Source organism: Rhagoletis pomonella, unplaced genomic scaffold (assembly GCF_013731165.1).
Source record: "Rhagoletis pomonella isolate Grant_MI unplaced genomic scaffold, Rhpom_1.0 Rhpom_scaffold_00008, whole genome shotgun sequence".
Lineage (NCBI taxonomy): Eukaryota > Metazoa > Arthropoda > Insecta > Diptera > Tephritidae > Rhagoletis > Rhagoletis pomonella.
The window spans coordinates 513,989-541,488 of NW_023458562.1; the positions used below are offsets into that span (position 1 = coordinate 513,989).

Sequence of the window (27,500 nt, forward strand, 5' to 3'; positions counted from 1 at the left end):
AACCCCAAGTAAAAAAATTGGCTTTTTTCACTGTATAGGTGACTTGGGGTTATGTGATGGTACCACACATTAGTGGCAAGCAATTCAATGGTGATTTCGTTTCTTCCAAAAAAATGTTGCCTTTGCCCGGTGCAAAATGTGTCTGACGTTACACTCAACCCTGTAAGGGGTTCTTCTTGTCCTTGTTTTGCTCACACATTGTCGTTTTAAACAACCCTCTTCACAGGGCAGAAAATGTGCATTTTTTGCCTTTCAAGAGTGTGAAATTTTAAGAAACGAACACAAAATTTTCTCACCCTTTGCCTTTAATTTAGAATCGAACACGAATTAATAACCTATTAAACATATGCCTAAAACCGTGCTACGAATATCAAAACCACACGCAACAAAATGAGCTCATCCATATATATGTACATTAGACTGCATCACTCCCCATTCAAAAAAAAATCGGTACTATTTTTCCATTTGAATTATAAAACCTATTATATTTCAAGACGTCCACCAAAATATTTCGGAAAAATGTTAAGATTCAAGTGAGCTGGACCGATTTGAAAATACCTCCTGGAGTTTTTTATGAATAAAAATAGTTTCTTAAAGAACTTTCTGAAAAAAGTCCCATCAGATGATAAAACAGATTAAATTTAAAAAATCTGCATACAAATGTTTTTAAACCTTTTCAACGGAATCATAAGAATGAGATTTTTGATGCTGTATTTTTACTTTTTCAAAGATTGATTTACGAAAAACTTGAATAACTGAGCCGAAACTATTCTGATTTAGATTTATGGGGTCTCAGTAGAAAGGTATTTTCACACTGTTTTTATTTCTGCCCGAAAAAAAAGTCATTCGTGTTCCAATTTTTTTTTTCAAAAACCAACACATCTTAATTTAACTTTGACTGACGTTCGTTCATCCTACCTTTCTCTCTCATCCTTTGAATGAGTTGATTAGTAAAGAAATAAAAAGGGTGAGAAAATACCTTTCCAATGACACCTCTTAAGTCTAAATCGGAGGAGTATAGGTTCAGTTATTCAAGTTTTTCTTATACCAATCTTTGAAAAAAGTTAAAAAACAGCATCAAAATTCTCATTACGATTCCGTTCAAACATTTTTTTTAAATACTTTTATGCAAATTTATTAAGCTTAAACCGTTTTGTCATTTGAGGAGATTTAAAAAAAATCTTTAAGAAACAATTTTTATTCATAAAAAACTCCAACGCCCAGCTCACGTAAATCTTAAAAATTTTCAGAAATATTTTGGTGTGCGTCTTAAAATATAATAGATTTTATAATACCAATGGAAAAATAGTACCGATTTTTTTTTAATTTTTAGATACATAAAAAGGTAGGTTACACTTTTCCATGGATTTGTGAATTTCAATTCCTCGTTAAATTAGCGGCTGTGAATAGTTTTTAGTAGCAACAACTGCTGGTTTCTATAAGGATGAGCGAATAAAAACTATTCACACTCACATATTGAACGGCATTGAAAATACCATGGATAATCGACTAATAGTCATTATCTACTATTAGTTGACACTCACAATAGGGGTAATAATAATACCGGAAAATAAGCAGGAACACTTGAAGGAGAAGTTTGATTTAAGACCTTGAATATATTATCGTAAGTTGGAAAGTGTAAAAAATTCGTTTTGTGATTTTATTGGCTTCTTTGTAATTTTATCAGGGGAAAAGCATAAATCTTAAGAATAATATTTTATTACGAGAAAGATTATATTGGTATTAATAGAAACTAGTGTTGGGAAGTATCGAGTACTTTTGAGGATCGAGTTCTTTGGAATCGTTACTTTTAAGGATCAGGTATTTTTCAGAGTACTGAGTATTTTCTTCAAATATACACATGATTCATAAAAACCATCTTTTTGGAAATTCATAACCGCTACATCAGAATATTGTTATTTGTGATGAAAAAAGAGGCACGTATTTTTTTATTTTGAAAAAATTTTTTAGAGGTCGCCGTGGTCATTCTTTTTTTTTAACGCTGATGTTCCCAATTTTTTTATTTTTGTGACATGTTAAAATGCAGCTAAAAATGTGGTTATATATACATATAATTACTCTGGTATTATAGGGGAACATTCCCTTTATTACGAACCTGTTTTGGACAGTTAGAATGGGCATAGTTCCCGAAAATATTCTCTCGGAAAGACATTAGTAAAATTAAAAAGTTGATACTGACCGATTTACGCGTTGTCGTGGGCAGGAGGGGGTTTCTGCGGTTGCTAATTAGGAATCTGAAGTCAGCTTTTCAAAATTCAAAATGGCGGATCCAAAAAGCCGATTATTATTATTTTTTTTTAATTATTGGATTTGTTTGAAAACCTGCACTCGATAGCTTTTGGGTTCGCCGATTACGAATCTGAAGTCAATTTTTTTAAATTCAAAATGGCGGATCCAACATGGCGATCAAATTAAAAAAAAATTACTAAAATTAAAACGTTGATACTGAACGTTTTAAGTATTTTCATGGGTTGAAACTCGTTTCCCGAGGGTTTCTGGGGTTACTTTTACAAATCTGTTGTCAGATTTTCAAAATTCAAAATGGCGGTTAAGAGTTTCAAACAAATCCAATCATTTTTTTTTTTTTAAGTTGGTCGCCATTTTGGATCTGACAAGAGATTCACAATCAGCAACCCCAGAAACCCACTGGAAACGAGTTTCAACCCTTGACAATGCTTAAAACGTTCAGTATCAACGTTTTAATTTTAGTAATTTTTTTTAATTTGATCGCCATGTTGGATCCGCCATTTTGAATTTAAAAAAATTGACTTCAGATTCGTAATCGGCGAACCCAAAAGCTATCGAGTGCCGGTTCTCGAACAAATCCAATAATTAAAAAAAATATATTAATCGCCATTTTGGATCCGCCGTTTTGAATTTTGAAAAACTGACTTCAGATTCCTAATTAGCAACCTCGGAAACCCCTTGATATCAAGTTCCAACCCATGACCACGCGTAAATCGTTCAGTATCAACATTTCAATTTTACTAGTCTCTTTTCGAGAGCATATTTTCGGACATTAGGCCCATTCGAACTACCCAAAACAGGTATGTAATTAAGGGAATGTTCCCCAGTAATATCAAGTAATTATATGCAAATTGAGTACAATCGATCCTGAGTATATGTATGTAAGCGATTATTGGAACAGAGTATTTTTAAGTACTGAATACTTTCGAGTTCTTTTATGTTCTGAGTACTTTCGGGTTCCTTTTTTCAGTACTGAGTACTTTTCTTCTTTGGAGTACTCAGTATCGATACTTTAAAAAATCGGGTGTTGTCGATCAGTGATCGGAATTCTACCACATTGTGGTAGATCTGCCACTTTTTGGAGCATCTACCACATCTACCACTCAAGGTCTGAAATCTACCACATATTTGCGTTTTTGAGTAGTTTTATTTTTGCTTGACATAATTCGCGTAATTTTAAGAGCAAAAATGGTCCAATACTAAACACTATATGGTAACAAGAAAGATATAAAACAAGATTCCGCATTCCCGGCAACGACAAAAATTTCTTAAGTAAAAGTAAACAAAGCCGAATAAAATAAACTGTAAAATAGTCAATTTTCTCGGTAATAAATTTTTCGGTAAGAAACGTGGTTTTATTGTGTTAAATTGCAAAATATATGATTTATAAAGAGAATTAATAGAGAAAATGTTAAAAAACCGCGATTTTTGTGAAACTATTAGCAAATTTAAGTGCATCTAAGGTTGTTTAATTTTACTTGAGAATTGTCAAAATCGGCAAATCCTAATTAGCTGTTGTTATGTGATATAAAGAAAAGCTGGCAGCACTCCGCAAGGTTGCAGAAATCTTTTAAAATATGTTCGAAAAATATATTAATATAAACGGAACCTGCTTTACACTGTCAAGGAAAAAATTTCCAAAACTCAACGCAATTTTTAGCAACTTCAATTAAAAAGTTTGCAATTTTGGTGAAACCTTGTAGAATTTTTTTCATTTTTATTCAAAGCTTGATCCAAATCCAGGATCTACCACATTTTTTTGAAATCTACCGCATTTTTTTCCTGATTCTACCACACATAAGTTTTTAAAGTCCGATCACTGCTGTCGATCCTTTTGAGAATCGAGTTCTGAGTACTTTTGGTATCGATACAGCGCAGCACTAATAGAAACATAAAAGCATGATTCACCATAAAATCGTGCCAATAAAATTACAAAAATGCCGTTTTCACATTTTCCCTGGGAGGTTCAAACGCTCCCCCCCACCCTTTAGGAGGGAAATATGCATAAAAATTTGCCATCATTTAGTTTAAGATAATAATATTAAAAAATATTTTAAGATCTCAACTATTTCCATTGAGCTTGAGGCCGTTTCTAATGGTTCATATCCCAGTGACAGCGGTGAAGAAGTCTGATGAGTATATGTGGTGATAGTAGCTATAACTTCTACCTATGGGTAAATTATTGTTGTTTTCCACGTACTTTTTCATTAGAAACGACCTCAAGCTCATAAAAATTCTGAATATAATTGTTAAAAGGCCACAAATAACAAAAACAAATTTTAAGATATCTGTAAAACTTTGTTATTAAAATAGCCTAATGGTGACAACATTGTTTTTCCTTGCAATTAGGGGAACGCAGCGTATTGTGGATTCAGCGGCTAATGGTTACCACCTATTTAAAAAAAAAGCGAGAGTCATTTCAAATAGCGATTCAAGCACAAATGAACTCTGTGAAGGGAAACCATTAAACGTATAAAAAAACTTCAGTCAAATATTGTACATTACACGTCTTTGTTCTAAAAATGTATTGTTTTTTTGGATTCTGAATGCTTATTATTTATTTTTTGAAACGTACAATATTAAAAAATTACACTAGCGAGTATTGTGGCTTATTCGTATTTTCGTAGTGTCAGCTATTGGTGCTAATAATTTTATAACATTTTATTATTTTTATATTTATTATAATAAAATTTATTATTATTATAATAAAATATAATCAAATAAAAGTATATAAAAAATCACTAAATGACCGTCAAGTCAAGGTGCATACATGGAATTTTCAGAGAATTGTTATAAAAGGTATCGAGTTCAGTTTGAACTCACTGGAGATAGAAAATGCTCTTAGGGAAGAAGGTTTTAAGGTGCGCAATGTCTTCAACATTAAAAATAAAGAAAACATCCCTCAACCGATGTTCAAAATAGAGCTAGAACCTGACTTTCACAATCTGAAGCAAGGGGAAGTGCATCAAGTATATCAATTGCGATATCTTCTACACCGTAAAATCTCCGTAGAAGTACCCCATAAGCACAAGGCCCTGTTCAATGTCATAACTGCCAGGAATTTGGTCACACACGTCGCTACTGCACTTTACCTGGTATATGTGTTATCTGTGGGGATCTACACACTTCTAAAGAATGTGTGAAACCAAAAATGGACCCAAAATCCAAAAAGTGCAGTAACTGCGGTGGAATTCACACTGCTAACTATAGAGGTTGTCCAGTTTATATCTCAATGAAAAAGAAAACAATACCCCAAAAATATTCCTATTAGGCAAAATCCCATACCAGAACCCGCTAAGCCAATGACTGTTAATAACTTTACATCATATGCACAAATGCTCAAAAATACTCCTCCGACATAACCTCTTTTTGGTCAAAATAATAGTAACCTTGAAGCTACTATAAAAAACTTTATGAAAGTTATGCAGGAGCAAATGATGACAATGCAGATCATGGTACAAGATTTGATTAAAAATCAAAATCTATTACTTCAAACCATTTTAGCTAAACCATGAATAATTTCAAAATTTGTTTTTGGAATGCGAACGGGATAACCCAGCATAAAAACGAACTAGAAATTTTCCTAGAGCGATATCATATAGACGTTTTGCTTGTATCTTAAACCCACCTTACGCAATTTAATAACTTTCAAATTAACGGGTACAAATTCTATGATACTAAGCATTCAAGGTAAAGCCCGAGGTGGAACAGCTATTCTCATTCGTAACAGAATAAAGCACTATGAATTAGAATCGCAAAGCGATGAGTTCATTCATAACACTGCAATACACATTGATGACCACTTGGGTGGCCTTACTGTATCTGCTATATACTGCCCCCCTCGCCATAACATAACAGAAAAACAATATATTTTTTTCTTTTTTTTTTCCTAAAGTTTGGCAGTAAGTTTATTGTACTAGGAGATTACAATGCCAAGCACACATTCTGGGGATCGATCTAGATTGATTACACCAAAGGGTAGAAATCTATAAAAAGTAATCCACAACAGAGGATTTGACGTCTTTTCTACTGGGCAGCCAACGTATTGGCCATCTGACCCCCCAAAAAATACCCGACTGCAAGCAACTAACATATGCTTTTGATTTCTGAAAATGACTTTAAAGATTTCTTTGATAGCCAGACATACGTACTGGGGATCACGCCTTATTAATCCAAAAGGGCGGCAGTTATACAATACAATTATAAACAGGCACAATACACTAGAGGTCACATCTCCTGGGAAACCTACTTACTGGCCCACCGATATAAAGAAGATACCAGACCTAATAGATTTCGCAATTACAAGAAACATAGACAGAAATAACATAACAGCAGAAACACTAGCTGAACTATCATCCGATCATTCCCCTATATTAATAAAACTATATGAACAACCCCAAAACATCGAGATTGACCTCGTCTAACATCGAGTAACACCAACTGGCTTAAATATAAAAAGTACATACATCAGTATTCACATTAAATTAAACGCTGCACGAGGGTGATATAGACTCGTTTGTTTAAGATTTTAAAGAAACACGTACTTCAGCTGCTGGCCTGGCAACACCAAAACAAGTCCAAGTAGCACCAATGCCTACATCAGTTACAAATGCCGAAATAGAAAAACTTGTGGCAGAAAAACGGCGCCTAAGAAGACAGTGGCAGAGCCATCGCTCACCAACCTCACAGCTACTGTATAAAGCTGCCAGTAGAAAACTGAAACAAGCACTCAAACGTGCAGAGGATCGCAACTTGCAGAGGTACATTAAGAAGCTTTCCCCGAATTCTACTGAAAGATACTCTCTATGGAAATCGCTAAAATACTAAAACCACCAGTGGCTACGGAAATGCCAATTAGGAACCAAAGTGGTACCTGGGCTCGTAGTGAGCTGGAGAGAGTCGAGTGTTTTTCACACCATTTAAAGAATGTGTGAATGTGTATACACACCTAGCAAGACGAACTCTTCAGAAGTAAAAGCTATAGTAAAGCAGCTTAATCCAAAGAAATCGCCGGGTGCTGATTTTATAACTGAGAAAATGCTAATAGTGCTACCGAATGTTGCACTGGCAATATTTTCTGAGCTTTTCAACGCTATCCTTAAATTCGGTTACTTTCCGAAATCATGGAAAAGGTCGAAGATAATCCTGATAGCCACTCCTGGAAAAGACGCATCACAGCCGTCTTCATACAGACCAATAAGCTTACTGCCCTGTCTTTCCAAAGTATTCGACAAAATACTCCTATCAAAGATATCTCCCTATCTCCATGAACGCAATTTAATACCAGCACACCAATTTTGTTTCCGAGAAAAACATGGTACATTTGAAAAAGTTAATCGAATTACAAATGAAATCAGAAGGGCATTTTAGCTTAGAGAGTACTGCTCTGCAATTTTTCTGGATGTGGCACAAGCATTCGACAAAGTGTGCCACGACGCTCTTATGGTCGATTATTTGACTGACTGCGTTACATTCGTATACATTTTTTCTAAATTATAAATCGATTGTCCACTAAATAACACAAAACCAACTGCCCTTTTTAGGTGACATGACCACGCACGGTCAAATCTATGTATCTGTAAAATAAATGTTTTAATAAATCCTTGGGTTTTAAAAAGTTATGGGCATTCGAATGTGCACTGGCTACGTTACACTATTTGAAAGTTTAATGATGGCTTGTGTCAGATAGTTTGAAATTTCTGCGGAACGGGTGAGCAAATATTGCTAACTTTTCAGTATGTCATCTACAATTAAAGCAGGTGGTCATCTGCTTACCTAATTGTTGTAAATTTGAGGCTTTTGACAATTTTTGCTCATAACATTTGGGCACTGGCAACGTTACACAAAACACTGGCCACATTACACGTACGGTTCGCTTGGGAAAGGTTTAACCAAATGGCTTTGTTCGCCAATTTTTTCTTCGTATTCTTATTCTGTCATCATAAACAACGCTTTGAGCTAAAATTGGGATCTTCTATTCCAGGATTAAAAAATAAAACTCGATTGTCCGTAAAAATTCTAACTAGGTCAAAAATCATCCTACACTAAAATCTTTTACCGGAAAATCTTCGCAAATAATATTTATTTAGCTTTACTACAAAAACCACTCATGTTTAATAACTTAAAATATGCAAAAGCTCATATAAAGTCCCATGTTATGTGTTTTCTCTTTAATCCTTTATGAATAATTATTTTTTTCCAATGCATTCCAATACAATTTCAAATCATATACGGTGGTTTCCACAACTTTGTTAATCTTAGATAAAAAAAATGTTAATGCATTTATCGCAGTTTTATAGAAAAGTTGTAACATAAACACTTTTTAGCAAAATAAATAGAATACATAAAATCCAGGTTTTAGTTATTTAATTTTTAATATCGATATTTCGACCTCAAGGTAGGCTGGCGTTCCTCAAGGTAGTGTACTCGGGCCTATGCTGTATCTGTGATGAAATTGATGGTACAATTGTACTTTTTTGATACATTTTGGGTCCCAAAAGTACATTGGCATTTTTTATACAATTTTGTCAAAATACAGCAATACGACAAATTATGTACAAATACGACTTGTGGATAAAAATGGATGACTGAATTTTCCTACTTTATACAGGTATGTGCTTTTAAAAATCATCAAAAAGTTGTTGCTATAATATAAGCAACTGTTTCTTTGTGTTACTTGCACTTAATAAACATGGTTTTGTTGATTAACTTGAATTATTGATTGTAATGGAAACTTAGGGTTTTTATGGCCTTTTTAAACTATGCATATGTACAAGTACTATAACGTTACGCATCCAAGTCCACGGACGAATATTTTCCAGATTTTTGGTGCAGTACACACTGGCCGAAAAGTCACCCAGTTTTTTTTTTTTTTTTTACAAAAAACACCAAAAATAAGATAATAACCAATGCCTATTTATTGTTTCAGGGGTTTCAATGATTTATTTGATTTATTATTTTCGTGAAATTAGACTTTTAGAAAAAAAGTGAAATATTTCCAGAAGGTCACTTTTAGGTGGAAAAGGATTTTTTATTTAATTCGCTTGTTTCTACAAAAGTGTTCAAATGGCATATATGGGAAGTTGTTGCTGAAGAAAGATTAAACAAAAAACCTGCCTCCCAAGAAAAACGTCACGTTAATGTCTTGAAGAAGGCGCAAAAAACCTCCAACATTGGCTTATCTGATAAATGAGTTTAAAGGTGATATGCAAATGCTACATTCTGGAAAATATTTTTCAAAAATGCAAAAAAAGGAACAAAAATTAATTTCTGAAGAGCATGAAAGCAGTTTCGTATTCGCGTGAGTAAACGATTTTAGAGGATAAGATTATCAATCTTAAAAAAAATATATAAAATACCTGCCATGAACACTTTGTTTGGAAATTACCCATATACATATGTCTGTCTAGTCTTTTAACACCCCTATTGCGAATGTCGACTGGCAGTAGATAAACGACTATTAAGCGATTATCGATTAGCGATGCTATTGCGAGTGTCGCTTAGTCGCTCAATTGGCGACTGTGAATACTTTTTAATCGCTCATTCTTCTATTGCTGTTTTTTAGTCGTTGGAGTTTGCGTTTATAAAATTTACATAAGAAAGTGGTACTATAATGGATAAAAAGTAAGTCAATTGAACTGGAAGTTGTAAAAAATTGTGAAATATACATATGCATGTATGTGTCTGAATTACAGATCAAAAATTATAAGCAACAAAAGGCAACTTGCGCGGTTGTTCGTACTGATGCAGGAGATTGAAGACATAGGCAAAGGAATTTCCGGAAAGAGTAGGGTAGGAAGCTCCGCTTCTATTGGAAAAGATACATATACAATATTTCTTGTGCATATAACTCCGGCTACGCCATCCACAGTGTTTTTGCGCAGAACCAACATCAAAAGTTTATACAAAAAAACTGCATAATTTATTAATTGACTAGTGCTCGGAAATTTGAAATCTTTATTTTAAATTAAAGTTGAATTCTTTCAATACACTTGTTATGTTGTTATGTTAAAGTTTTTAAACTCGGGTCACGCGTTTGGACACAAAAACCCAACATCATTGTACAAAAAAACTTAACCGTACCGTATTTCTTAAACTTCCATAAAGTTTATTAATGAGGAAAACAGCTTTTCCTGCAAATCATGTAAAGCCTAAAAACTGTGAAGCATCGGGAACGCAACTTCTATTCATAAAACTCACACGTTACATACACCTTCAAAGTCCAAGGGATCCGACGAATCTCGCAATTCCCTCCTTGCTTTAGCTAACTCTACTAATCTATTAGCTTCCGCATCATCTTCCTCATCACTAAACCATATTTCAACTGTGTCCATTTTTTTAATTTTATAATAAAAGCAATTATTTTAAAAATGATGTAAATAAAACACTCAAGAAACAAATGTAAACAAACAAACAGCTGTTTACAATTCTGTCAACCATTCACAATAGTACAAATTTTTATCGATCAAGTTACACAATAGCAAAACAAAAGATGATCGATTCGATCGACAAATTTCTATTCTACTGCCAGTCGACACTCGCAATAGGGGCCTAAATTTTGATACGTTTTCGGCTGATTTAGTACATTCTTTTTGTCCATTTGGTACAAAAATTAAAAACTCATTTATCATCCCTGTGCTGATATGGGCAAGCGAGCCCACTTCGCGGGCTAGATCAGAGGAAAATCATGGGCAAACATGAAGGGGGGCAACGAATCTTAATAATACACGTATACCAATGAGAGCCACTGCACACGCATTCTGGAGTAAAAAGGCCCACTCTCACAAACGTACGCCACATACACTCCTCGTCATTTGAATAGCTAAACTTTTTAATCCTTAGTATTTACATTTTTATTTTGGTTATTTAATATTCATTACATCCGATTTTAAAACTTTATACAGAGTTAAAAAAGTTTCAACAAAGGGGTACAATAAAGTGCAAGTTTCAAGTGTATGTAAAACAGCGGTGATTTTTGACAATTTTTTTAGTGATGGTGCTGCGCATTTTCTCTCAAAAAAAATTAAAAAATCAGGGCTATTTTAGAGTCACTTGAAACTTGCACTTTATTACACTAGAATTGAATGCATATCCGAAATTTTTCTGAAAATATTACTAACTTATTCACTGCAGGTCATTAGGATAGCACACTCCTATGTTGACCTTTTTTAAGAACTGTTTCCAGCTCCCAAGAAAACGAAAAAATCATATAAAATGCTGCCCAAGAAATGGAAAAGAAATTTTCTTTTAAGTTTTAATTTGTAAAAATTTTAAAATTGCATTTACTCGTAGAATATGCTATATTTTTACAAAAAAATTTGCTTTAAATAAACATATGGAAAACTGTAAATACTAAGGATTGAAAGGGTGTGCAATTCAAATGACGAGGAGTTTATATGAGCAGATGTGATCACTATCACAAGTAAACGCGAGCTGAAAGTGTGATTGTGTTAGTGTGAATGCTTTTGCGCAGTGCTGCCATCTTTTGATTTTCAAAAAGCACCAAAAACTTGGAAAAAAAGCGTTTTATCACACTAAAAGCACCCAATTTTTTTGAATCAAGGGATGCTTTTTTCATAACATAATACCGAAGTACTGCACATTAAAACTGGTATATCTCGAAAAAGAAAAATCGAATCGCATCAAACTAAAATGATGCCCTAATTAGAAATGAGCAAATAATTTGATGTTTTCATTATATAACCTCAAATATCGCTAAAAACCGTGTTTTTGGCACTTTGGGGTTAGGATATCTCAAAATTCTAGTGCTAGAGCAATTGTGAGGCTAGATTTGGATTCAGCTCCAAGAAACGATGTGTTTTACTCAGGTGGTAAAAACAAAACAAAATCTTTACAAATAATTAGATAAGAAAAAAAGAAAAACTTAACTTACTTTCATACTAGCATTTTCAACGCGAATAGAATTTAAGAAGGTGGGTTTGCAACTTCAGCTTTTTTTTAGATTCTTAAAAATTTAGTGCACAGCTTTAAATATTTCAAATTATTTCAGGTTTTAACTATCTCGAAGTAATTTACGCGAACATTTTTTAGTACAGCGCTTGTTTCGTTCTTTGGTGCCCTTTTCAAGGTAATTTTATAATAAAAACGTGACTCTATGGTGGCATTGTATTTATCTTGTTCATTCATTTATTCATTCCAAACGTACGGAAAACTTTATCCGTTGACTTACACCTATGTTAGTGTTTGGCCGATCTTTTCCTCTGGATAATATGCTCCCAGATAATCCAAACGCAATATTTTCACCAGTCTCTATAACGGAATTCACAGAATATTCTGCTAATTAGCTGGGTGTGCGCATTTGTACAAAAGTAAGCAACTGCATGAAAATAAAGCTGCTAGAGAAACCAAGTAAAGTTTTGCAAATTGTTATACGAATAAAAAAAAAACATTTTGCTAATTAAATTAATTAACTGCGCATAGTTGGAAATATTTACAAGTGACATTGCGTGACTACTTAAAATATTTGAACATACAGCTTTATATGAAAAAATACCATTAAACACAACAACACCATTTTGGTGTTTTTTTGGGAAAATTGCGCTATTTTCAGTGTTTTGGTGCTTTTTTAAATAAAAAACTTGGCAATACTGATCACTAGTTGACCTTCATCGAGAGCTCTTTGCTGGGTTCGGAGTTCGAAAATGGGAGTAAAAATCTAGTTTTCTTAGTAGATGTGCATTTCTTATCTATATATTAATACGCTAACATAAATTTTGTCTCCGTTCGTTTGGCAATTCTACCGAACCGATTTCAAAACCAAGAACACCGTTGGAAAGGCATTTTTCCGTAGATGAGCAGAATTTTTATGGTTTCACAATTGGTTGAAACTTACGGCCAAAACCATTGTTTAAACATTTTCGAAATGTGTATAGATGTTGCTGCATCATGTTCAATTTGACATGTTTCGCCTGTTGTTTCACTACACATTTGAAATTAAGCTTTGAAATAAAGATAAATATAAAGATGAAGAAATAAATGAGAACGATGAAGTAAAAAAAGGGCAAAAGTGAAGATAAAGACGGAAATGGAGACAATGACAGATACGTAAGAATTAGGGTAACTAAAAGGGTAAGATCATTTCTTGAATTTATGAAGTAAACTTCTTTAGCGGCAGTTGGTTGATTGGGAGTAAATTGTCAAATTCAAGGGGAATAATGCACATGGAGGTGGTTCTCAGCGGTTTAGCGGTTTGAGAAGAAAAACAAAAACAAAGATGCCTAGAGGTACAGGCAAAAACGAAGATCAAAGCAAATTTAAACACTTTAAGGTAAAAGTGAAGAGGAATATGCAAAAATAAAGATAAATATGAAGAAAAGGATGTTATCGATATAAAACCCGATATTTTTATCAATATAATAATCGACATTGCTATCGATAAAATAATCGATGTTGTTATCGATACTGTTATTGATTAAATAACAGCTATTGTAATCGATATAATAATCAATAAAACAATCTATATTGTTATCGATACAATAATGGATATTGTTATCGGTATAATAATCGATTAAATAATTGATTTATATTGTTATCGATATGTACAATAATCGATACTGATGATTGTTATATTTATCGATGAATTAATCGATTTTGCAATCGTATTTTTCTATATGTTTATGGATATTGTTATCGTTATTTTTATCGTCACAGTTATCAACAGGGTTATCCATATAATAATCAGAACATGGAATGTGATCACATTAAATGACATCACATCACATTATATCACATGATATGAAGAGACATCACATGACATTACATCACATAATATGGTATCACATCATACGATATCACGTGACATGATATCATATGATATGACATCACATTATATGGCATGACATCACATGATATATCATCGTATGATATGGCATGGCATTACATGACGTGGCATCACATGATATGACATCATATGGTATGACATCATATGACATGACATCAGAGGATATGACATACATCCTATCACGTCACATCTTATCACGTCAGCGCACCTCATCTCATCTACGTGAATAGAAAAAGAAAAGGATATAAGCAAAGATGTGAAAGATAAAAACAAAGATGAAGACCAAGGTAAAGTTACCGATTTCAAAACCAAAAATACCGTTGGAAAGGTAATTTTCTGTAGATGAGGAGAGTTTTTATAGTTTCGAAATTGGTTGAAAATCGTCGTTTAAAAATTTCCATATTTGTGTATGGTTGTTTTTGCAACCTGTCCAATTTAAGCTGTTTCGCATTTTGTTTTACTTCGTATTTGAAATTCAAATTTGAAATAAAGATAAATATGAAGATGAAGAAACAAGTGATAACGATGAAGACAAAAAAAGGCAAAAGTGAAGATAAAGACGAAAATTGAGATAAAGGCGAAAATGGAGACAATGAGGAATACATAAGAATTAGGTTAAAAGATAGGAATCGAAATTTATCCATGCTTATTGAGTTATCGCAACGTATCGAATTATTCAAACTGGTCAATGTTTACTGAGTTGTCGAAATTTATAGACACAGAAACTTAGTTGTCCAAATTTACGGATAGTTATCGAGCTATAAAAACGTGTGGGATTTACGAAATTTGTCAATTTAAAGAAATGTATCAAGTTATCGATATTTATTGAATTATCATTATTTATAGACTTAACAAAATATATCGAGGAGTCGTAATGCATGGAGTTCTTTCAACTTACAGAGTTATCGATAATTATTGATCTACTGAAATTGGTTGGTTCAACAAAGCAAAGTTTATGGAATTTTCAAAATTTATCGATTTGTCGAAATTTCAAGGTTATATAAGCTTATTGATTTATTACTGCTTATCGAATTTAATCGTCTTAACAGAGTGTAACGAGTTATCAAAATGTTTAGATAGTTTTCGAAAAATGTGGAGATGTCAAAAGTATACATTTATAAAGGTATCCAAAGCTTTTACATTTTTGAGTTATCGAAATTTATCGAGCAATCGAATTTCACAGTTATCGAAATTGGTCGAGTTAACGAATTTTGTTGAGTTATCGAATTTTAGTGTTCTTGAAATTCATCGAACTATCGATATGTATCAAATCATCGAAATTTATCGATAAACTTGAATGTATCGGGTCAATTCCAAGTCCTGCCGAAGTCCTCCAAAGACCTTCTCAGATAAAAAAAAAAAAAACATTAGTTACGTTTTAGCAAAAGATTTTCCGGTTAGTTAATTTGTACCGTATAAGTATCGCTACGTGTTAAGTTAGAAAACCTCTCCAAGGCTTCTAAAACTAGAAAAAAACTGTCGAATTTCGACAGTAACTGGAACTCTAGTTAATGTAAATACCTCACTAACATTCTGAAAAACTTAACAAAGTCCCCCAAATATAATGTTAAAGACGCAATGGAGTTCAAAAACAAGATTAAAGGCTCCTATATATATGATGATGAGATTTTAGTGTCATTCGATGTTGTGTCCTTATTTCCTAGCATACCAGTGGATCTGGCCATCGAAATCATAGCCTCAAGATGGGACGAGATTAAAAACCACACTTCTTTGACGAATGAACTATTCTTGTTAATACTAAAATTCTGCGTTAAGGAGAACTGTTATTTTAAGTACAATGACAAAACCTACGAGAAGCGATCAGGAATGTCAATGGGTTTCCACCCTCACCTATAATAGCGGATATAGTAATGGAGGAATTACTGGCCAAATTTGAAAGGGACTCCACCAACAAACCGCGTTTACTCACCAAATACGTTGATAATCTATTTGCCATTATTAAAACACAAGATATGGACATAATGCTACATACACTCAACAACTACAACAATTCGATTAAATTTACAATAGAAAAGGAAAACAATGGACAGTTATCTTATCTTGACACTCTAGTAATAAGAAGAAATAATTTATTAACGATTGGCTGGTACAAAAAGCCGACTGCGTCTGGGAGACTAATTAACTTTCACTCCAAACATGAGAAAAAGATAATTATATACAGCCAACAACTTCATTAGAAGGGTCCTCTCGATTAGTGACAAAATTTATCATACAAAACATATTGTGTTATTAAAAGAATTCTGGAATATAATGACTTCCCCTTGTCGTTGATAAACAAAATGATTCGTTATTACTACGTTGCTACCACTACACAGGGGACAAATAAAAATGGGGAAAACAAAATTTACAAGTCATCGACATATGTTCCAGGGATATCCGAAAGGGTTAAGAATTCGTGTATATATGATAACGAAAATTATACAATGGCATTTACATATAATAACACACTACGACAAATCTACAGCAATACAAAAGACAAGATTCTGAATTATGAGAAATCCAACGTAGTGTATAAAATTCCATGCAATGGCGACGGGTCCCACGTATGTAATAAGGTATATGAGGGGCCAACTAAATCAAAGTTAAAGACAAGGATTTCCGCTCATAAGTCAAATATTAAATTAAGGAACAACTCTTCGGACAACAAGACGGCCTTGTTTTATCATTGTAAGAATACGGAACATTATCCAAACTTTGACAACGTAACAATTTTAGAAAAGGAAAAGCATTACCATAAACGCTATACTTTGGAAATGCTACATATTATGAACACCCCTAACAATAAAAAGGATCAACTTCAAATCGGACACCGACAATTGCGCGGATGTTTATCGCAACTTAATTCTAAGACAACAGCAATTCATAGTATAGGTGTCACATGATTCAATAATACAAGGTTCGATAAACTGACAGTTGTCTCTCTCGCACCGCTCCCTTAGCAGCGGCACCGTGTTGCTTCTTTGCAAATTTACATGGAAACAGTGTAGCTTTGGTGTGAAATAAAAGTATAAGCTTTTGTGCTATATGTTTATTTGTATATGCATATGAAGCATATTTAACTGACGAAAACATAAGCATTGGATGTTTACATCAATCTCATAGTAGTCTTATTTTAATTTTGAGTCATTTTGCAGTTTTTATACGGCTAAATAGCATATAAATTACGTAATTCACGTAGATATATCAATATTACGTTCAACATTTCGTTTAAAATGTCAGATTTCCTGCAAATACATTCGAATTTACGAAAGGAATTTCACTACTAATGGCCTACTTTGCGTACTTTTCTACTACCATTTTCGCAACAAGGGATTGCATTCTTGCCCTTTCTCTGTCCGTCGTAAATGCAACCTTTTGTAAGGGAGTGTCAAACCGCAGCTGTCAATAATTATCTAACCTCGTATTATTGAATCATGTAGGTGGCATATGTTCGTTCGCAGTCCACTGCCATTCCGTACCTTATATGCTTCGGGCAAGAACAAAAGAGAGCTACAGCGATATGCATACATATTTATGTCTTACTCTTCGTTTTCCTATGTATTGTTGTTCGTGGATTTTTGTTTACAATTACTGTATTTTGAATTGTTTACATTCTCATGTTGATGTTTTCTATTGTCTCCAAATTTGCCTATTTAAATCAAAGTTCATAGAATACAAGGTTACGACATCAGCCATGACGTAGATGGCTCAATTTTTGGAGTTGCCAGATTCCTAAAAAATTATCTTACAAAAATACACTATTTTATTCAAAAATACATCACGTTTTATTTCAAATATGTGTAATCCTGATATTTACCGTTCCACAATTTGCGTTGAAGTTTGTGCATTTTTCTGCGTCTTTGAGTTTATTTAAATTATTACAAATTTAAGTGCGCTATTTTTGATTGCAGAAATTACGCTGAAAAAGGTAACTTTAGGTTTTACCGTATGTCTAAAGATGAATTGCAATTTCGGAAGCGAAATTTTGCCAATGTTATGAACGCTTTTTATATAAAAACGCGCGAGTGCGTCCTGCTCACTTTCAAGAATAAAATCACCAGGAAATTTCAATAAGCATTAGATTTACATTTCATTTGTCACTATTGTACGAATATTATTATGTAAATCCAGCTTCACGTGAAGTTATAACATTTTACGTGGTTACAATAACCTTTGCTACGATTTTATATCAAAAATGCCCATTTGATAAGGATTCCTAATATATACGGCAATAGTTACAGTTTCTGTGTTTTGTGTACTGTCCTTCTTCGTAAAATATTTCAGCCAATCAGATCCGACTTCGCAACTACGTCATTGGAGGAAAACAAATTTTTGACAGCACCATGTCGTAACCTTCTATTCTATGAACCTTGGTTTAAATATTGGTTTTCGCTGAATGTATTTTTTCAGTGCTGATGATGACTTCAGACTGAAGTCGAATATCGGCAAATAAAAACGAATGCAAAATCAAAAATTGTGTTTTGATTTTCATGTGGCCTTGAGCTCGAAAAATATACAATATTGTTTGAAACGAACGGCCAATAAGGAATAGGATAAAAAGTTGTCAATTCTACACATGCATTTGCTTTCTTGTATAGTTTCAGGCAGGCTCTTCCTAAGCATACAAGTATTTGTCAATGTTATTGTGGCTTATTAACAATTTATTTCTTCACTTCAATACTTATTATTCCATGTAAAACTGAATAATAATGAAATAAATAAAAATGTATCTGCGTTTTATCCAGAAACAAAAAAATACCGAGTTAGAATACGTGAAGTTCAAAATCGTGGCAAGAGCAGATTTTGAAAACGATAACATTTTCGATTTTCAGGTAGGTTTTCGAAAAGGTTCTAGAAGAATGAATATATAATTTATAATAATATATGTGTATATGTATAATACATGTATAATATATATATATAATTATATATACATATAATGACTATCACCGCATTGAAAATAATTGGCGGTATTGGAGGAAATATTAAACAACACATCTAACAACATAATATGTATCTTTCCAAAAATCAAATCATAACTATGGATTGGTGAAATCACTCCAAGTTCTACCAAATATCTTCAATGCTCTTACAATCACCCTAAAGCAGAGTTGTGAAAAATTCATAAATTTTTTAATGCATTAATGGTACTTAAAGCAATAATGCTAATGTAAAAAATTAATGCAATAATTTCTGAAAATTAATGTAAATAAAAATTTCAATGCATTGATTCTGAAAAATATAATGCTAATGAAATTTATTTTCATTAAATTATCCAAACGAATGCTAATAAATAAATTTTAATGCATTATAGTTTTTAGTAATTTTAATCGTTTGCAATACTAAAATCCAATAATTTTTTTTCTAGTGATGTATAATTAACCTCTTTTGGAAGGACTTCGAATACTAACAGTTTTTCCAACTTCATTCTATTATGTTTATTTGTAGAAAAATTCTTGTAAACATTGTTGGATGTTTTATGAAAATAAAAACAATGTGCTTGCAACTTAGTTTGCTTTTGTATATTTTTATGTTGATTGTAGATGCATACCGATTTTATTATAATAATAATAATCCCAACAGTTTTTACCCTCCATTCCCGCCCATCCGTAAGAGGGTCCGCATGACGTATGGAACTAGTACTTCCAATTTTTGCGCCGAGTCAGGAGTTTGTTGAGTGTCGAGATCTAAAACTGTTCAGCTACAGAACTAAATTCATCAGCTGATTTTAGGTCTTTATGTTAATAATTCATTTATTGAGAGAGGAGAGTACCGCTTTCTTAATACTGAAAAGCGTATCATATATATCAAACAAGTTGGAATGAGAGTTAAAATCTTGGCATAAGCAACGGAGTGGATCGTGCAATTCAAAATTAATTTTACAGGCTTTCAGAAATAAAGGACACAATTTGTCTTGATACCCGGGAGGGAACATTAAGGCTAACTTCACCCAGAAGAAGCGGACTTGAAATTGAGCCTGCCAGTAATTTAACTATAAAAATTCTACCAAGCATTTGCCTGCGACTGGCAATTGTAGGAAGATTAATAAGTTTTAATGGGCTCGCATAAGTCGGAAGGTTATATTGAGAATCCCAACCAAAATATCTTAAAGCAAAAAGTAGAAATTGTTTTTGAATTGATTCTATCTTGTCTGAGTAAATTTGATGGGCCAAAAACGGACAGATAGCCAACTCCGAAGCAATGTACACGACTGACGACCTATTCTGAACTAAGACAATCAATCAACCGTTGATTAGTTCCATTTGACAATGTGTTTCTTACCTATTTGACGACAAAGTGCATTTACTCTGATGCAGTGAAAACCAGCCTTAACTCCCGCCACATTCTTTTTTGACCTCAAAATTCTACCCCCAACGTCAACAAAGAAGTTTTACTTGAAAATAAAATTAGTTAATAGATTTGCAAAGCATTAATATACAAATTTGAATGTTAATGCAAAATAGCCCTATTTCCTCGGAATTAATGTACTGAAATTTTCATTTATATTAAATTTCAAAAATAAATACATTAATTTTTTAAATTAACATTAAAATGCTATGCATTAAAAAAAACTAATGCATTTTTCACAACTTTACCCTTAAATTTTTTAGTGTTCAAAACAGTTCGTATTTCATGTAAGTATGTGTATATCAAAACTCTAACTAATCATACTTCAGGTTGTTTCAATTTTATTGTAATTGGCTACAAAAAACTTACCTCTACAAGGATCATTCTTTTGCAAAAATTCATCAAGAGCAACCCAACCGCCTCCGACTCGAACCATAACTGTGCTACGTAAAATACGTACCAGCCGCAGTTTTTGTGAATCACCAAACTATTTTGCGATGTTAAAAATTTATTACCTTAGATGAATTTATAATGTTATGTACTTGCCCTATATTTGCCTTCTCCCACTTGAAATACACGGAACTTTTGCCTGCAAGTGCACAGCATCACTAGCCGCTTTACTTCATCATGTATTTTATCCGAATCTGTTACTGGTTTGCGTTCTTGCCAATCAGGTCTGAGAGCAGCAATGAATTCTTGCCAGTCAATGAGACCTTCACCATTCCGATCAAACAAATCCGCTACAGCGCTCATCTCCATACGAGATGTATCGAATTCTGTAAGAAAAATAATTAAATATTTTTGAATTGATATCTTCTATAAATATATACTGGTGTTCAGTATCCCGTCCATGAATTCATTTCTTGGAATGAGTCCATTGTTGTCCTTATCCATTTTGCGGAACAAATCTGTTAACCGCGATTTTTTGTGGTTCATGTACTTAAGGAACTAAAAGAAAAAGACAACATCTTATAAGCTATCGTCTAAACGCTTAGTGTGATATGTTAAATCTTACTCGTTTCCTCCAATCTTCCCAGCTAAAGTTTCTTACTCGTTCTACATCTTTCAAATACATCATATGATCATGTAGGCGCCGTTGTCTTTCCCATGACATCATCCAAACGTAACGCCATTTATCCCACAACAAACTCGCTCGTGGTGACCGGAACTCTGTTTCTTGAGTGACTGAGCTTACGCTATAATAACATTACGTACGAATTTGGTAATATTGTGTCAATTATGAATATAAAAAAAAATTAAAATATAAAATATTGTTTCAATAACAATATAAAAAAATTTTATAATTCGTGAAAGGAGGTGTTTCATGACAAAACGCAATAATTCCAATTTTTATTTTTTTGGGTTTTTGATTTGATCCAAATTTCGTATTATAATGTAAGCAATGTTTTCATGCAAAAAATTCATATTTTTGTAACCAAAACGCAATGATTCCAAAGTTGCAACCGCCATAATTTTGAAACTACATATTCAAAGATTCTAGGGACCATATATGATCCCACTCAACGATTAAAATGCAATAGATATATAAAAATAGTCAACCAATTTTTCTCAATTATCTCAAAAAAAAAAACAGTTCAAGTGGAATTATTGACTTTTGTGTTGGAACTCCTCCAACACATATCAACAGCTTAGAGTGCTAAGTCCACTTTTTTGATCATTCCAGGAGAGAAAAAAATCGGTATAAAAACAAAAATTAAAATTAATAGTTTTGCTTTCATATGTGATGTTACTAAATTTTGTGTATGAATAATTCAGAGTTTATGAAGAAAACAACCTTTCCGCCGATTTATATATGTACATATGCATGACAATACACATTTTCTGCAGATATATTTAATTTTTGCAACGCACCTAGCACCTTTCACAAACCTCAACTTAATCTGTAGTTTTATTGTAAAAAAGATATTAACTCCTGTAAGAACGACCACGGCGACCTAGAGGCCAATGTTTAGACCGTACGGTTATTTACTGAGCTTTATTTTTTGCTCAGAAAATAATCGTTATTTTTTGGGGTTTATTTTTTGCTCGGAAACAATCGTTATTTTTTCAGCTTTATTTTTTGTCTGTTGAAATCTCTAGAGAGACTAATAGATGGGAATTCTAGAGAAAAGGTGGGCAGAAAACTTTCGGCAGCCCAACATGCCTACAACAAAGGGAGATCAGTCGAAACAGCACTCCATTCTTTAGTGCACACAATCGAAACATCATTTTATTACAACGAATACACCCTCGCGGCCTTCCTGGACATCGAGGGTTCTTTCAACAATGTACCTCCTGCAGCGATTATCTCATATTTGACAAATCTGGGAGTAAGCAATTCACTAACCTCATTTATTGAACGAATGAATGTTAATCGGTCGAGAAATAAGCGTAGGATTAGGCGAATCAGTAATAAAAAGGACAGCCTAAAGTAGACAGCCTTCTTCGGGAACTTGAAGATATTGGCGGTCAGATAATTGCATACGCCGACGATATTGTAATAGCTATCTCGGGTAAACATATCTCAACATTGACAGATCTGATCCAAAGATCCCCCAACAAACTATCCCAGTGGTGTAACAGTCCAGGCCTGGGAGTGAATCCTGAAAAAACAGACCTTGTGCTGTTCACTAGGAAGAACAAGACACCTAATCTCGGGAACATAACTCTAGAGGGCAACAGCCTCGCAATAAAGGAAGAGACCAAATATCTAGGTCTCATAGTAGATAGGAAACTAAACTAGGGGCCCAACGCTGCAGATAGAGTGCGCAAAGCAACAGTGGCAAAAAAATAGGGAAAAATGGGGGCTGGAACCCAAATAATACACGGCGGTGGTTAGGCCAATTCTCTATCACGGTATAGTGGTATGGTGGAAAACCCTTGGGAAAGGGGTAAACTTCAAAAAAATGGACAAGGTTCAAAGGCTTGCGTCCACACTCATAACTGGTGCGATGAGAACAACACCATCCAAGGCACTGTATGCCCTATTGAATTTTCTTCCGGTGGACCTACAGGCCAAAAAAGTCACAAGTGGTGCGGCAATTCGAATGAACATTCTAAATAAGTGGTCAAATACCGGTAATGGTCACGGTAGAATAATAACGGAGTTTCCGGGGCTTCCCGGATTGGTGGGCTATGCACTTCCCGAAACTGCACCCGCCACAGCGTTCGCGACCCTCCTACCCTCAAGGGAAGAGTGGAAGCATGACGTTGTAAGTAGTGGATAGTCCATCCATGTATACACAGATGGCTCAAAGCTCGAGGGAAGGGTTGGAAGAGGTGTATACTACCATCACCTTAGAATCTCCCTCAGCTTTCGTCTCCCGGACTACTGTAGCGACAGGGCCACTAAACTGGTAAAGTGTGATATGATACCCCAAGTTGATATCTATCTTTTCACTGACAGCCAGGCGGCAATAAAGTCCCTCACGAAGCAGTCGACAACCTCCATGGTAGCCATGAAATGCCGCGCATCTCTTAACGAGATGGCTGAGTCATTTCGCCCAAAAGTGATATGGGTTCCGTCGACGAACTGGCACGACTTGGCACGACACTTCCTTTTGAGGATATAAACGACGAAATAGGAATACCCTTGCAAACTTGTAAGCTACTTATCTCCGAGAGGCTTACTAAAGCAGCGAACGGAAGGTGGCAGAACGAAATCACCTAAAAACTGCCAAACAATTATGGCCGGTACTCAGCGCCAAACGCACTGGCTACTACTGAGTCTAAATAAGCCCAATATTGGATTATTGGTATCCGTCATAACAGGAAACTAATTGGCAAGCACGCCTATCGACTAGGCCTACGTTTACATGACTTCTGTAGAAGTTGTCAAGATGAAGAGGAGGAAACGATTCTGCACCTGTTGTGCCGATACCCTGCCCTATCTAGACGAATGCTCTCCACTCTCGGTAGGCAATTCTTCGACAACTTGGAGGACTTTAGATGCGTCGAAATCAGGGATCTTCTAAAATTCATTCAAAGTTCAAAATGGTCTTATGAGGGATTGGGAGTTGCTGACCCAATATGCGGCATAACAATGGGCCCTGAGCCTAAGTGTGTCTTATAGATGACCGCGACAACCTAACTTAAAGATAAAGATAAAGATAAAGATGAATACGAAGATAATGAAGATGAAGATGAAGATGAAGAAGATGATGAAGATGAAGATTAAGGTGAAGATGAAGATGATGAAGACGAAGATGAAGATGAATATGAAAATGAAGATGATGATAATGAGCAAGATGAAGATGAGGATGAATATGAGGATGAAGATGGGGATGATGAAAATGAAGATGAGGATGAAACAGAAGAGGAAGATGAAGGTGATGAAGAAGATGGAGATGAAGAAAAATATAAATATAAAGATGAAGATGAAATAAAGATAAGGATACAAATAAGATGAGGATTAATATAAAGATGAAGATGATAATCTACAGTTTCATCATATTCATCTTCATCTCCGCTTTATCTTTATATTTATATTTTTCTTCATCTCCATCTCCATCTCCTCTTTATCGTTATCCTTTTCTTTATCTTCATCCTTATCCTTATCCATATCTTTATCCTTATCCTTATCATCATTATCATTATCATTATCATTATCAATATCAATATCACTATCATCACCATTATCATTATCATTATCATTATCATTATCATTATCATTATAATTTTTTTTATTTTTCATTTTTATTTTTTTTCGTAGGAGAGGGAAATGCTTTATGCACTTCCCGGGGGCGCTAGTCTCTATACTACCTTCCCCGAGTGTGGGACTCCCACCGAAGCGTGTTGGGCTACCCACTAAAACCCAAACTCCCACCGCCCGTGCAAGAATCCCGCATCTGACACCGCAATTCTGCATGTCTTCAGATGCAGGAGCGCGCTGCTAGAGCCTCGGGGCCGCTCTTTTGTATCGGCGTTTCATTCGGGTGTCCTCAGTAGACAACCGCCCTCTCGTTTGCAGCGGAGTACGAATTTCACGTATCTCGCAACTGCTTCGCACTTTTCTGCACTGGAGATCATTACCCAATGATGTTGTTCGGAGTTATGTCTCCGTATCTTTCTTCCAACATTCTGCGCGAAATCAAGAAGTGTTCACAGGTGAAGAATGTATGGTACACGTTATCTTCGACGTTTCCACAGTAGTGACAGAACGGTGAGTGCACCCTTCCCATTCTCGGAAGTAACCATGACCCGTGAGGAATTGCGTCAGGTAGAAATCGACTTCCCCATGCGGTCTGTTCAACCATGTTTGAAGGTCGGCTATGAAGGTCGGGAGTGCGTCCATCGACCTTTTGTGCTAGCGTTCCAGTTTTGTTGCCACTGCTGGATCAGTTGCTCGCGCGCCCTTGCCGCGGCAGCTGCTCGACCTATCTCGGCACTGAGATTGTAAATCTCTTTTCGCTCGTAAGCAAGTAGCTCAATTGGCATGACGCCAGACATAACGACACTGTACGGTATGCAGAAGCAATGCGTAGTGCCCCTCCGCGCTGGACTGCAGACATTTGAATCAGGTATTTTTTGACTTTCAATGCGTCGGCACATATTTCTGCCCCGTACGGGAGCACCGACTGGACTGCTGTCATCAGAAGCTTCCTGCGGCATGGCTTCGGGCCGCCCACGTTCGCCATCAGCCGGCTTAGAGCCACCGTGCTCTGCGCAGCTTTTTCACATGCTCCATGGAAGTGTTCCCAGAATGTGAGTTTGCTGTCAAGCTTCACCCCTAGGTATTTTGTAGACCTAGAAGTTGTCATGAGTTGAGGTCCGACCATCATATTTATAATTGTTGCGATCCGTTTCCTGGTGAGGAGCACGATCTCTGTTTTGGCTGTAGCCAATTGCAGGCCGTGATCGCTCATCCATCCACTGACGTTGCGCATGACCTGGTTTAGCTTGAGCTGTGATAGCTGGACGTTTCTTGCTGTTATGACGGCGGCCACGTCGTCCGCGAAGGCGACAAGGAAGGCGCTCTCCGGCATTTCCATGCGCAGAAGACTGTCATACGTGGCGTTCCAGAGGTCCGGGCCAAGTACAGATCCCTGTGCCGCTCCGCCGGTTATAGGTCTCTTTCTCTGACCTTGTGTTGTGTCGTACAAAAGCCAACGGTCTCTGAGGTAGTCCCGGATCATATCTAGCAAGTGTGTTGGAACCTTGAATGACCGTTCCAAGGCCTCCAGCATGTCGCCCCATCTTGCCGAGTTGAAGGCGATCTTGACGTCCAGTGTGACTAGCAGCACTATTGGCCGCGCCTGTTGGCAGGCTTCTTCGGCCTTATGTACCGCCTCGACTACTTCGTCAATTGCTCCTATAGTTGAGTGTCCCTTCCTGAAGCCATGTTGACGGGTAAAAGGCCTCCCTCGCTTTCAATGGCTGACGTCAAGCGTATTTTGAGCAGACTCCATCATTTTTCCTGCTGTGTATAGCATGCAGAGTGGCCGGTAGGATGAAGGAGAGTTTGGATCCCCTTTGCCTTTGGGTATAAGCGCCAGTCTCGCCTTCTTCCATTGGCTTGGGAAGACCCGGGCCCTAAGGCAGCTGTTGTACATGTTAAGCAGGAGATCAGGGCTCGTTTTCGCTGCTAACTTGATTGCCTCCGCTGGTATGCCATCTGGGCATGGAGCCTTGCCGGCTTTCATGCTTCGCAGGGCTAGCTTCAGCTCGTCTGTCGAAAACAGTGGTGCCTCGGCTTGCTCTTCGACGAACACTGTATCTGCTCTTAGTGGGTGTGTGGGAAATAGCGTATCCACTTTATTCATAACTCGGGCCTCATCCATCGCTTGCGATGATGTATGGAACTTTTTCATCACTATTTTGTATCCCTGGCCCCAGGGATCGCGATCCACTTCGTCACATAGCGCTTTCTAGCAGTTCCGTTTACTCTTCGTATCTCGGCCCCAAGTGCTTTCTTAGCGCTTTTGTAGGCTGCTGCTCTGGTCAGCGCCTCAGGTCTACCACGAGCGCGCGTTGCGAGTCTCCGAATTCTATGGCAGGCTCTTCGCAGCTCTGCAATTCGGTTATTCCACCAGTATACCTGCTTTTTACCTGACCATGCTCTCTGTGGCATTGAGGCTTTGCATGC

General features: G+C 35.5%; 1 protein-coding gene across 1 annotated transcript in view; it reads right to left on the reverse strand.

The window, feature by feature from the left end:
* The window catches only part of LOC118744098 (microtubule-actin cross-linking factor 1), a 719,134-nt gene that overhangs the window by 139,447 nt on the left and 552,187 nt on the right, over positions 1–27,500 (reverse strand). Inside the window, 4 exon segments of the mRNA XM_036476824.1 lie at positions 20,786–20,903; positions 20,963–21,192; positions 21,247–21,364; positions 21,432–21,612. Of these exon segments, the coding sequence (XP_036332717.1) occupies positions 20,786–20,903; positions 20,963–21,192; positions 21,247–21,364; positions 21,432–21,612 (647 nt within the window).